At 37.2% G+C, this 14,860-nt stretch overlaps 1 protein-coding gene across 1 annotated transcript in view; it reads right to left on the bottom strand.

Moving 5' to 3' along the window:
* Positions 1–14,860, bottom strand: part of LRRIQ1 (leucine rich repeats and IQ motif containing 1) — a gene marked incomplete at both ends in the record, with an annotated part of 187,224 nt that overhangs the window by 130,468 nt on the left and 41,896 nt on the right. The window contains 2 exons of the mRNA XM_080935379.1: positions 2,524–2,651; positions 4,559–4,752. Of these exons, the coding sequence (XP_080791505.1) occupies positions 2,524–2,651; positions 4,559–4,752 (322 nt within the window). The remainder of the gene's footprint in view (positions 1–2,523; positions 2,652–4,558; positions 4,753–14,860) is intronic.

Below are 14,860 nucleotides of genomic sequence, written 5' to 3'. Positions count from 1 at the left end.
TTTGTTCTTCCCAAGGGGTTGCAGACCCTTTCCAGCTGAAAATTTCTTAATTAAAATGTTTTCTAGTAGTTTAAGAACTATGTCTGTCCAGTATGTATGTATGCTGTGCCCATTTCTGCATGGTTTACTATATATAATCTAAAACACAACTGATCTTTTAATTTGGGGACTGTATTTACTGTAAAATGATTCTATGTATTCAGGTAGGTCCAAAGTACTTATACCGTTCCAACTGAAGGAACTTTCTTCAAATTCAAACAATGTCCTGTAAAATGCAAGTCAGCTTTCATAAATAGATGTAATTAAAACAATCTAAAGTGATTTTAAAATGTATATTTAGTTTTTAATTCTTAAATACTGATATATGGATGTTCAATCATTTGATATAAACATGTTACAAATATGAGCACTACTTGGCAGGGATTGAGAGATAATTTTATACAACTTCTAAGCATACAAACATTTGTCCTCTCTCCTTGTCTCGTAAACATCATATAACTCAAAGAATTAATTTGTTATAAATAGTCTAACCACTTTACTCCACATGCCTGTGGTGAGCAAACTAACCATGTGACAGCCAACAGATTTCAATGAAATACTAAGAACGGGGAGAAAGGACACACATTTTGGTGATATTTTGTCTATATACAACATTTTAGTCTAAATGTACATTGGTTTGGTCATCTATATTGTGTCTTTGGCTGCAGGTACTCATTTCATGTAGTGTTAAGACAATCTGAGGATCACATTATATCCTTCTAAAGTTCAAATATAAGCCCATGTTAACAACTACAAAAGACAAGGATAGAAAGAGGACTAAAACCCATTGTTTCTTTTTTCGTATTATTTAATTGAATATTCTCTGTATTTACATTTCAAATGTTATCCCCTTTCCCAAATCCCATTCTCCCTCCCCCTCCAATTGCCTCCACTAAGGCTCTTCCTCTCCCAAGCACTCATTCCCACCCCAGTGGCTTGGAGTTCCTGTACACTGGGAAAATGAGCCCTTGCTGGACCAAAGACCTCTCCTCCCATTGATGCATACGCTCCTGGAGCTATGGGTCTCTCCATGCAAAGTCATTAGTTGGTGTTTTCGTCTCTGGGAGCTTTGGTGGGTTTGGTTAGTTGATAATTTTCTTTTTCCTATGGGATTTCAGAACCCTTTAGCTCCTTCACTGCTTTCCCTAGCTCCTTCATCGGGGTCCCCTTGTTCAGTTCAATGGTGAGCTGCAAGCATCTTGCTCTGTATCAGTCTGGCTCTGGCAGAGCCTCTGAGGAGGCATCCATATCAGGTTCCTGCCAGTAAGCACTATTTAGCATCAGCAATAATGCATGGGTTTAGTGGTTGCATATGGGGTAGATCCCCAGGTGAGGCAGTCTCTGAATGATATTTCCTTCAATCTCTGGTCCTCTATTTGTCCCTTTATTTCCTCCCATGAGAGTTTTGTTCTCCTTTCTAATAAGGATTGAGGTATCCACCTTCTGGCCTTCCTTATCACTGAGCTTCATAAATTCTGTGAATTATTGTGTATTCTGAGCTTTTGGGTCTACTATCTGCTTATAAGTGAGTACATACCATAAGTGTTCTTCTGTGACTGGGTTACCTCACTCAGCATGATAGGTTCTAGTTTAATCCATTTGCCTTGGAACTTTATAAAGTCTTTGTTTCTAAGAGCTGAGTAGTACTCCACTGTGAATATGTACAATTTCTGTATCTATTTCTCTGTTGAAGTACATCTGGTTTCTTTCAAGCTTCTGGCTATTATGAATAAGGCAGCTATAAACATGGATGTGCATATGTCCTTGTTAGATGTTGGAGCTACTTTTGGGTATATGGCCAGGAGTGATATAGCTGGGTCCTCAGGTACTACTATGTCCAATATTCTGAGGAACCTCCAGACTGCTTTCCAGAGTGGTTGTACCATTTTATAATCTGACCAACAGTGGAGGATTGTTCCTCTTTCTCCAAATCCTTACCAGCATCTGATGTCACCTGAGTTTTTGATCTTAGCCATTCTGACTGGTGTGAGGTGGAATCTCAGGGTTCTTTTGATTTGCATTCCCTGATGACTAAGGATGTTGAGCATTTCTTTGGGAGCTTCTCTGCCATTCAATATTCCTCAGTTGAGAAATCATTGTTTATCTCTGTACTCCATTTTAATAGGATTATTTAATTCTCTAGAGTCTAACTTCTTGGGTTACATCCCTTGTACTCTGTATTTTCCAGAGACTAAATATCTATAAACATAAACAAACCTGCCACAAGATATTTCTAAAAGTACATTTTAGAGAGAGAGGTGCCATATGAGGAGAATGAACTGATATAATTTTACTAAAAGCCTAGTGTTAGTCAGCAACTTTGGTTTTAAAACAGTAGGGTTATCTTTGTACATTGTGAAATTGTGTATGAAATAATTTTGATAAATTCCAATTTCCCAATTTTTGAGATATTTATGTATATAGCAACACATTTTTCAAATAATTATTGTTTGAATCCATTTCTAGAATAAAAATTTATTTCACCTGTTTTGTGAGATACTTAGATCTTGTAGTAAAGGCAGCCAACAAGAAGAAAGTCTTTCTACACTTGAGATGCTGTTGTCTTCCAAATGCAGCTCTCTGAGCAGAACGTGATTTCTTAAGGATGGGGGCTAGAATTGAACATACTCTTACTTGATAGTAGGTAAAATACCTTGTACCCTAATTTAAAAGTATAGATTCTACCAAAGTCTACAATACCTACATTCTAATAAAAGTTAAACCATAATCCAGATTACATTATTCTGCATCTTTTAGTATTGATAGAATCCACCCAAAAATAACATTATTTTGATAGTCTTTATAAAAGATATTTTATGACAAAATAAAATTTATTTTCAAAATAGGTAATTGTGGTCCAACTCATGATATAGGTAAAGCATAATATTATAATAAGCTGTAACTTAGTGTTCTGCAAATTTTATGTTAAGTTAGATTTATAAGACACTATAAGCATTTGCGGGCTTTACTAGTTGATGAAAAAATAAAATAATGAAAAGGGGCTTTGAGCAAGGGAAATATTACTTAAGAGATGTAGAATGTAATGATACATGTAGGAAAGGAAAGATGCTCGAGTTTGAGGGTCAGATAAAATTAATCATGTGTGGAAAAATCATAAGGGAATCTAATGAAAAACAGGAAAAGTGTTTTATTGATGATACCCAGTATAGTTAGTATATGATAAAGCCTACAGGTCACTTAATGAAGATTCCAATACCAGTAGGGCTCCTTTCTGTATGTTGTTGGTCCCTAAACAATATAATAAACAGTGGCATTCGCTACAGTTCTTGATTGTTCACCAGAACCAGCTGGTTTAGAGCCCACTGATGTAGACTATAGATACCTTGGTCATAAGAAGTAAAGAAACAAAATAGAACTGGGCTGGAACTTCATTGCCATGTGGCCTTTAAAAAGCTGCAAAATGCTATAGAGGTGTTTTTGGGAGAGAACTATCATCAACCTTTAAACTTCATTGTGCTCTTTGAGTTCAGCTGTACTCACAAGACCAGTGCTTTGAATATGGTAGTTCAATAATGGCTCATCTGTTATTGATTTAAACAACTGCTTTCTGATTAGATTTGACACCTGCCCTATGGGAGAGAATTACTTTCTTTTATTATAAAGCTGGTATAAATCCTCATAGATGGGAAGTTCATATGCTCTAATGGGAAAGGTACTGCTGTTATATTCTTAACTAAACAGAGTGTGCTTCTGAAAAATTCAATAATTCAATTTTATTATCATATAATATTACTGTTGTTAGTTTTAGATTGCTTAGTTCTATATTAGTATCGGGAAGACTCATAAGAGATGAAAATACAGAAAATAAATTAGTACTGAATGCCTAGTCATAAACGGGGCATCTATAGTATTCTCCCCAAGGCTCACAGAACATCTTAGAGGGAGCAGAAAAAATGTTGGTACTTGAGTGAATGAGGTAGAAGAGTGTGAAACACGGTCTTCAGGGCATTCTCAAACACATAGCAGTTCTGATAACTTGAACAAGGTCTCTTCAAGACTAGGGATGTCAACACCTACCTAGTCACTGAATGGGAGGTGTTACATGAAGCCTTATCATTCTCTGATGATTTATATGTAGTTGATAAAGGGGTTTCCATGCAACTTCAAAAACTGTCTACCTATATTCCTATCACAGACCTAATGAAACCCTCTCTGTGTTTCTCTACCCCCTTTGACACACATAAAAAATTATGTAAAGAGCACCTAGCTCAAAAGGGAGATAATTTGTATTGGAAGTAGATAAGAGATGATAATGTGTTTTGTAAATACAGTAAAAAATGTTATGTATATGTATGAAAATATCAGAATGAAACCCATTATTATGTATAACTAATATATTCTATCAAAATCTAAAAAGTAAAAAAAAATGATAGCTTGGAAATAACATACAGTTGGATAATTAAAAAATAAGAAGAATTATTGAAATTTTTTCCAAGTGTATGGTAGATATTTTTATTAAAAAAAAACATTAGTTATAGGAATCAATTAAAGAATTTACCTCTCTTAGGTAATTTCCTTGCAACTTTACTATTTGGAGTAATCCACAGTTTTCAATGCCATCAACATCAGTGAGATGGTTATGTGAGCAATCCAGGTACATGATGGTGGGTGCTTCACAGAGACCTTTAGTGCTAATTAACTGATTGTGGTCCATAATTAGTTGCTGAAGAGATTTCAAAGATTCTAAACCACCTGGAATATACAAGTTTCTATTATTACACTTGTATTATACATTCTCCCTGAAAGATAATACCATGCAGACAAGATTTGGGGATAAGTTCACATCTATATCTATATGTGTATTATGTATTTTGTGGGGTTGTTTGTTTGGTTTTGTCTTTTGCTTCTCTTCATACAGAGTTTCCCTGTAAACCCAAGATGGCATGGAATTTGTTACAACAGTGTGAGATGCTACTTTGGATTTCCTACACTAATGTCCCAATGCTAGGACTACAGACATGGGACATTGTGCATAGTCTTGGGAATACAATGTTTAGTTACCTGGCTTATTATTAATTGAAAACTGAGAGAAATAGATAGTGCATATATTGGGAAGTGAGAATTCTGAAACAACACAATACATGAAATTGTTCCTCTCAACCAATTTTATTTGAACTCAGAGTAGCAAATATATTGATTTTTAACTTTTTTCAGGTGTCACTCAACATGAGAAAAATGGATTAAATATTACATTGCAGGAAGAAGTAAAGATTTTGACAAAAGAAGCTGAAATAGGACAGCATAGAAAACAATAGAGCCGTTGGCAGAGCAGAGAGGGAGAGAGGAGTCATATGACACACAGGGAAATATAATGGAAACGTGTCTTTAAATTGTGAAAGATACTTTTATTTATACTAAATTACATACTGCACATAATGTAAAGCATAATGATCTAAACTATGGGTCAAAGTGGCCTTGACAGCAGTGATATCACTGTAAACTTGCATGCTAGAGACATTAATAGCATTATCACGATAAGAGCTACAGTAGTGGAGGGAAAAAATGGATCTCATTACTTGTGGATTTTCAGCGATAGAGAAAAGTCTTCAAATGACCCACAGAATTCGCTCTAGTTGGCTTGCATTATCTTTCCAAACCCACTGTATCACATTATCCTTTTCTGCCAACATACCACAATCTACCAGCTAACAATTTCTGTCCCAGGGGAGTGGCTCATGCTTCACATTCTGTCAGTGTGAAATCCCTTAGGTTCATCAGCCAGTATCAACTTTAAAATGAACTCTAGTTATAGCTATTGTCAAAAAAGTGGTTTTGATATTTAAAAGTCTATCTAAAGATTTCAATTCAGTAGAATGAGAATATCTCAAGCCTCATACCACTGAGATATCCTTGACTAAGCTTTGGTGTTGGTCCCAATGAGAGCACCCTCCATAGGAATATAGATTTGAAGATTTAGTCCCTAGTTGGTAGAATGGTTTTTAGAATGTTTGGGAGGTACTGCCCTGGAGTAAGTTTGCCACAGACACAAAGAGACAAAGGAAAAATATAACCATTAACAAAAAATAGCATCAGATAAATTGATTGAAAACAACAACAATGAGAAAATAAACCTAACTCCTAAAAAAGACAATAACAATTCAACAATCAAGAATTAGGTTGAGGTATATCCTTTTAAGCAAAAGAACAACACTTGAAATATTTACTATGTTGGAATTATACAATAACTGATTTAAGAATGTCAAAAGAATCAGTATAAAGGAAGACTGTAGGAGTCAGGAGAGCCTACATGTATGACATATAATTCTACGGTTTTACAGCATAAAGTAAGACTTTAGTGCTTAAAACATGGTTTGGTAGCATATCTCTACTGTTGGGTATTTAAGCTAAGGTCACCTCATTGACTCCAAAAAACCTACCTTATTCAGGTCTGTCAGACTTTCTAGAGAATCCCCCTGACCCTGAACTCTTGGCAGTTGCATATTGAACCTAAAGAGACCTCCAGTAGCTATATGGGCCCTTCAGTGAATGGATGATGAGACCAACCTACCTACAATACCAAATTGGTCCCATCTAAAAGAAATGCTGGAACAAAGACCAGAGCAGAGAATGAAGAAAAATCCAAATGGTTAGCATCTCATTTTGAAACCCATTCCATTGGCAGTGACCAATTCCTCACACTATTAATGATACTTTGCTGTGCTTACAGACAGGAGCCTAGCATAGTGTCCCTCTAAGAGGCTCTGTCCAGCAGCTGACAGAGAAAGATGCAAGTACCCGAAGATAAACATTGGATGAAGGTTGCAGACACTTATGAAAGATTTTGGGGAAGAATTAAAGACACTCCAGTAGATGGCAACCATACAGGAAGACCAACAGTGTCAAATATCCTGGACCACTAGGAGCTGCCAGAGACTGAACCATCAACCAAAGAGCAAACACAGGTTGGTCTGAGGCCCCTGACACATGTGTAGCAGAGGGCTACCATGTCTGCCCTCAGTGTAAAAGCATGTGCCTAATCCTACAGAGACTTAATACATCAGAATAGGGTAATACAGGGAGTGCTACCATTTCAAAGGCAAAGAAGATGGACAAGAGGAGGAAGAAGTCTGTTAGGGGGATCAAAAAGGGAAGCAACATTTGGAATGTAAATAAGTAAGTAAGTAAATAAATAAATGAAATTTGATTGGGTAAATCCACCATGATAAATTTATTTTTATGTAATTTACAAGTCTTCTGTGTATTAATCATTGCATATGCTGAATGCAGGTTGGGGATATTTTAAGTGCATATTGTAGGCTCAGTGTATTTTCCTCCATACTCACCCCAAAACAAAATTTAAAAGATTTTCTTCTCCTTCAGGAATGAAAATTATTCCTGCTCATTTACTGGGAAGGGGGACAGAGACTTAAGGAATGCTAGCATCATGCCTACCATCAAAGAAAGGGGTTGGAGGACCAAAAAGAAGACAACATCATCCCAAATACATCACAGTTTTGTGGTAAATATGAAAAAGTGTCTTAACCTTATAGCATGTGCTAATGATATATGTAGCTTTCTTAGGCACAGTACAGCTGTGGGGATCTCTAACCAGGCTGGACCAGGCCACTTCCAAGGACTCAGGCGTGGTTCACTCCACCTCCACTGCTGCTTCTGTCCCAGGTGGATATGACCACCCTGGTGTGTTCCTTTCCTCCACTGGCTGGTACAAACATGACTCACAATGATCAACTTATCAAACAGGCTTATATTTTGAATTCTTAATCCACAAACCCTCTACAAAATAAGCTTATAACCAGAGGACAAAGATATAAACTTCCCATCCAGAAAAAATAATTTAGACCCATTGAAAACCTTAGAAATAATCATATTAACCTCATCAAGCTAGAGATGTGCCCAGAGAAACACACCTCTGCCTCCATCTCCTCCATCAATCTCTGCCTACCTCCTCTACTGCTCCTCCAGCCTCTTTCCTCACCTACCTCTCCACTGTCCAGTCATGTATCACCTTAACATAAACCCACTTCGCAGCATATAACAGAAGTCACAAATATGTTGGTTCCACCTGATAAAGAGGAAACACGGATATTCCAATATAAAAAGCCTAAACTCTCAATTAACTTATAAATTTTGCTTTCTGAGAATTCCATATACATTTGGTGTTTACTGTATACTGTATAGAAAATTACAGGAAAAAACGCTCCTTAAATATAATTTATCCCATAAGTACCTGATTGGAATTTTGGTGCTAACCAAAGAGCCCAAAGGCTCCAAATAGAGGTAAATGATAAATGTCTGAGGGGTAAAATATTAAACATTCTGAGGGATTCCCTCACACTATGTGTAGGTTCAAATTTCCACCATTTCCACCCTTGTTTAGCACCTTGACAGGCCTGAAGTCTTAGAAAAGTATAAAATCTACCCTCACTTGTTTCAGTTAAAGTATGTGAAGAATGACTCTCATTTCACCATACAATGTTATTGAAAATGAAGACATTGTATTTAGGAATATATGGAATATATATGTATATGCATATATACATGTTGCAACCATGTATAAAAAGAGGCCAAAAATATAAAAAAGAGCAAGGACAGATATATGAGAAAGTTTATGAGGAGGTAGTGGTGGACACAGATTAATAATGATGATATAATTTCAAAAATAAAAATACATGTAAAGGAAAGTTTTCTTCTAGGAGTGGGGACATTATATATTTCATAAACTTCCTGCTTTGTAAGGCTGGGGACCTGATTTTAATTTCTATATACCATGTAAAGAAAGTGAGCACTTGTCACCTAGCACTAAAGATGCAGAGACAGATACTCCCTAAGCTAGTTGGGGAGTCCAAGGCCAATGAGATTTTCCCAAAAACACACCAACTAATCAACCAAGCAAAGGAACCTTGATAGTAGTGACATGCATGCTCCCTTATGAATCTGTACACACACACACACACACACACACACACACACACACACACACACACACACACATTCGGAGGGGGGGAGATCATTACCAGCTTTGCTATGCATGAATATGCTAAAATTATTAGCAGCACATCCCATAAATAGGCAGCACAGCACTAGAAATGAGCAGAGTAAGTTCTGCAGTCCTGGTCTACTCTAAAATTAGCTGTTATTCTAGGCACGGTGTTTTGTTTTACTTACTGCTGCTTGCTCCTTTTATTTATAGAGTGAGTGTTATTTTTATTTTTAAGATTATTATAAATAATATTTAATGTGTGCAGAAGAGCACTTCAAAAGGATAAGTACTATGTTAATGAAATATATACAATAAAACAAAAAAATAAATAAATATAAATCTTCAGATATTAAATCTGTTATCTCAGAAGGAGTATAATTTCAAGGAAAGTATATTAATAAATATCTAAAAAGACTTATACAGCAGATTAAACAGTAACATGATCTAATAAATATATTAGGATGAAATAAGGAATCTAAAAAGATGGGAAAGTGTTATTTAATTCGTAAATTGCTCCTTTCCTCTTTTTATCTTATAATTAAAAAAAAACAAGCAAACAATAGAAGAGACTAAAACAAAATATACATGAACATCAAGGTTACTTTGGGTAACACAGTGTAGGTTCACCTCAGAAAAGCCTCAGGAAGGTATTATCCAATCAAGTTGGCCTGTGGAGATGTCTGTGGGGATTACCTGACTTTTTGAGCTGCTGTGAGATCTGCCCATTTCGGTGTGGCACCATTCCTTAGTCAGGGTATCCTGAACTCTTTACGTGTGGAGAGAGGAAGCTGAACACTAGTAATATTTCACGTTCTCTACTTCTTGGATGTGAATGTAACATTAGTAGCAACTGCTTCAAGTTCCAACTGCCCCGACCTCCTTGCAATGATGGAATGATTAGGCAGATAAACTATTTATCTAGTAATGTGTGTTTTTCATGTTTTTTTTTTTTCACTCAGACAAGAAATGGAGCTAAGATATTACTTCAGTGCTCCTATGAAAACTATTCTTTCCTAGGCAAGATAACAGACAGGTCTTTCTCTTTATTAAAACCAAAACAAACAACAAAAACATTATATAAAAGACTGCAACAATAACAAATAGAAAGGGTTACTAAAGGGAATTCTTTCAAAATCTCTTTTAAAGCCTCCTGTCCTGGAAAGTATGCTTGAACTTAAGCCAAGTAAGTTTCTTTCAGGTGACATTCCTGATTATATTATTGGGTGTGAAGAGACCTGTCCATTGTGGGTAGCACCATGTCCCAGGCAGGAAAACATGGACTGTTTTAGTATTGAGATTTCCTGTCACTTGAAAACTATCCAAATATAAATAGAACAATTAAAGATGTGAAAGTAGCTAGGAAATATTTATTAAATGCAATGTGAATGTCTGAGCTATCTTAGCTCTTTAGAGAGGGTTATGTCCAAGGACTTTTCTTCCATACATAGAGAGTTCAGATAAGCTTAAGAGATTTAGTTTTAGTGCAAAATTCACAAGGGCTCTAAAAAAAGAAAAGACATAAGAACACTAAATCAGGAGTCAAGAAACATATCCAAAAGGGTTAATATCTAATATACACAAAGAACTCAAGAAATTAGACTCCAGAGAATCAAACAATCCTTTTAAAAATGGGGTACAGAGATAAACAAAGAATTCTCAACTGAGGAATAACGAATGGCTGAGAAGCACCTAAAGAAATGTTCAACATCCCAAGTCATCAGGGAAAGTCAAATCAAAACAACACTGAGATTCCATCTCATATCAATCACAATGGGTAAGATCAAAAACTCAGGTGACAGCAGTTGCTGATGAGGATGTGGAGAAAGAGGAACACTCTTCCACTCTTGGTGGGGTTGTAAATTGGTACAACCACTCTGGAAAGCAGTCTGGTGGTTCCTCAGAAAATTGGTCATAGCACTAACTGAAGACCCAGTTATACCATTCCTGAGCATATACCCCAAAGATGCTCCAACATCTAACAAGGACACATGTTCTATGATGTTTATAGCTGCCTTATTTATAATAGCCAGAAGCTGGAAAAGCCCCAGATATCCTTCAACAGAATAATTGATACTGAAAGTGTGGTACATTTACACAATGGAGTACTACTCAGCTATTAGAAACAATGACTTAATAAAATTCCTAGGCAAATGGATAGAACTAGAGACTATCATCCTGACTGAGGTAACCCATGGTATGTATTCACTGATAAGTGGATACTTGCTCCAGAAAGCTCTGAATACCCAAGAAACAATTCACAGACCTTATGAAGCTCAAAAAGAAGAAAGGCCAAAATGGGAATGTCTCAGTCCTTCTTAAAAAGGAGAAGAAAACAATCACAGGTGGAAATACAAGGTCAAATAGAAGAGCAGGGATTGAAGAAAAGATCATTCAGAGGCTGCCTCACCCCATATGCAGCCACCAAACCCAAACACTATAGCTGATCCCAAAAAATACTTACTGACAGGAACCAGATATAGATGCCTCCTAAGGGGTCCTGCCAGAGTCATACAGATACAGATGTGCATGCTTCCAGCTAACCATCAGAGTGAACAGGGGAACTCAAATGAAGGTGCTCAAGAAATGACTGAAAGAGCTGAAAGGGGTTGCGACCTCTTGGGAAGAACAACATTATCAACCAGCCAAACCCTCCACAACTCCCATGTAGTCTTAAACCCCAACCATTGAGCACACCTGAAGTGACCCATGGCTCCAGTTGCATATGTAGCTTAAGATAGCAGTGTCTGGCAGCAGTGTGAAAAGAGGCCTTTGGTCCAGGGAGGGTACGTTTTCCCAGTGTAGGGGAATGCCAAGGCAATGGAATGGAGAGGGTGATAAGGATGGTTTTATGCTCATTGTAACTAGTAAGTTTTCAATGCATACTATAAAACCTTTAAAAAAATCACGTATAGTTCTATGCAAAAATGCCTTTAAAATCTGTAAAAAAAAAACAAAAAAACAAAAAACAAAAAAACAATAAAATACCTTCATGAAGACAAGTGGGGGGGGGGATGGGAGCAGGGTTGGGGAAGGGGAGTACATTTCAAATGTAAATACAGAGAGCATCTAATAAAAATTAATAAAAATGAAACACCAAAACCTATAAATACTTGTCATGATTTTGTCATGATTTAGGCAAAAATCTGTGGTCAGCATTTTCTCCATTTGCTAACTATAACAGTAGATTTTTACAGTACACTAGGCACTGTGCTTTTCAAAAGGTGATCCAGTGCCATCTAGTGGTCGCGAAAGATCATGGCATATTAGTGAAAAACATTTCTACAGGAAAAAATATATATATATAGAATTTTACTTTCCCTATCCTTCAAAAACTCAGATACATCTTTTAATTTTTCTTCTATTTATTTAATCTGTTTGTTACACTTCAGATTTCCTTCCCCTCCATGTCCACCCTCTGACCCTTCCACATCCCATACCTCCTCCCAGGCCCCATCTCCACAAGGATGTCCTCACCCTACCAGACCTCTAAACTTCTAGGAGCCTCCAGTCTCTTGAGGATTAGGTGCATCTTCTCTGACTGAACCTAGACCCTGCAATCCTCTGCTGTATATGTGTTGGGGGCCTCATGTAAGCTGGTATATGCTGTCTGGTTGGTGGTTCAGTGACAGAGTTCTTGGTGGGGGTCCAGGAAAATTAAGACTGCTGGTCCTTTTACAGGATCACCCTCCTCCTCAGCTTCTTCCAGCTTTTCCCTAATTCAACCACGGGAGTAAGCAATTTTTGTTCATTGGTTGGGTGCAAATATCTTCATCTGACTTGTTCAGCTGTTTGTTGGGTCTTTCAAAGAGCAGTCATGATAGGTCCCTTTTTGTGAGCACTCCATAGGCTCAGTAATCATGTCAGGCCTTGGGCTGGATCCCACGTTTGGTCTGTCCCTGGATCCTTTTTTCCTCAGGCTCCCCTCCATTTCTATTCCTGTAGTTCTTCCAGATTGAAACAATTATAGGTCAGAGTTTTGACTGTGGAATGGCAACCCCATCCCACACTTGAGTCCAGGTCTTTCTGCTGGAGGTGGTCCCCTCAAGTTCCCCCTCCACACTGTAGGGCATTTCATCTGGGTCCCTCCGTTTGAGTCCTGAGAGTCTCTCACCTCCCAGGTCTCTGATACATTCTTGAGGCACCCCCTCGACACACACACACACACCTACTATGTCCTGAAGTTGCATATTTCCATTCTTTCTGCTTGCCCTCCGGGCTTCAGTCCTTTTCCTTCACCCAATACCAGATCAAATTCCCCTCTTCTCCTCCCCACATACCCCTTTCCTCCCAGCTCTCTCCACCCCCCTTTGTGATTGCTTTCTTACCCGTCTCAAGTGGGACTAAGGTGTCCTCACTTGGTCCCTTCAGCTTGTTGAACTTTTTGAGTTCTGTGGTCTGTATCTTGGGCATTCTGTATGTTTTTGTTTGGATGATTAGTGAATATATACCATGCATGTCCTTATGGGTCTGAGTTACCTCACTCAGGATATTTTCTAGTTCCATTCATTTGCCTACAAAACTCAGGATGTCCTTGTTCTTAAAAACTGAGTAGTACTCCATTGTATAAATGAAAAATATTTTCTGTATCCATTTTTCTGTCCTGGGACATCTAATTTTTTCCATCTTCTGGCTGTCACATAGTGGAACATGTGCCAATGTGGCCTTGTGGGCCAATATGAACATAGTGGAACATGTACCCCTGTAGCCTTGTGGGACATCTTTTGGGTATATTCCCAAGAGTCATATTGCAGGGTCTTCAGGTAGATTTATTTTCAATTTTCTGAGAAATCACCTGACTGATTTGCAGAGTAGCTGTACCAGCTTGTAATCCCACCAACAATGAAAGAGTGTTTCTCTTTCTTCACATCCTCACCAACATGTGCTGTCACCTAAGGGTTTAAACTTAGTCATTCAGATTGGTGTAAGGTAAAATCTCAGGGTCATTTTAATTTGCATTTCTATGATTACTAAGGATGTTGAACATTTATTCTGGTGCTTCTCAGCCATTCAAGATTCCTTTGTTGTCAAATCTCTGTTTAGTTCTATGCTCCATTTTTTTGATTGGGTTGGTGTTTTTGCTTCTGTTGTTGTTGTTGTTGTTTTCTTTCCTTTTTTGTCCTTAGGTTCTTGAGTTCTTTGTATATTTTGGATATTAGCTCTCTAAGAGATGAGGGGTTAGTGAAGATTTTTCCCAATCTGTAGGTTGCCAATTTGTCCTTTGCCTTACAGAAGCTCTCAAGGTTCATTAGTTCCCACTCATCAATTCTTGACCTTAGAGTGTGAACCATTAGAGTTCCATTTAGGAAATTTCCCCCTGTGCCAACGAGTTCAAGGCTCTTTCCCACTTTCTTTTCTACTAGATTCAGTGTATCTGGTTTTATGTTGAGGCCATTGTTCCACTTAGACATGAGCTTTGTGCAAGGTGACAAATATTGGGCTATTTTCATTTTTCCACAGTCAGCCAGTTAGCCATTTATTGAAGATACTTTCTGTTTTAATTGTATATTATAACTTCTTTGTCAAAGATGTGTGTAAGTATGTGGTTTAATTTCTGGATCTTCAATCCTATTACATTGATCAACATGTCTGTCTTTGTACCAAGACCATGCAGTTTTGAGCACTATTGGTCTGTAGTAGAGCTTATAGTCAGGTGATTCTCCCAGCCGTTTCCTTATTAAGAATTGTTTTTGTAAAAATGTATTCATATACTTTAATGCAAAAATGCTTAAAATTTGTTCATTTATCTTTGTTTTTTAAAATAAAGTTGTTCAAAAAAAAAGAAAAAAAGAATTGTTTTTGCTATTCTGGGTTTTTTGGCTTTCTAGATGATTTTGAGAATTGTTCTTCCCGTGCCTTTGT

This window comes from Micromys minutus, assembly GCF_963924665.1.
Source record: "Micromys minutus genome assembly, chromosome: 22".
Classification (NCBI taxonomy): Eukaryota; Metazoa; Chordata; class Mammalia; order Rodentia; family Muridae; genus Micromys; species Micromys minutus.
This window is presented reverse-complemented; position numbering and strand designations above follow the sequence as displayed.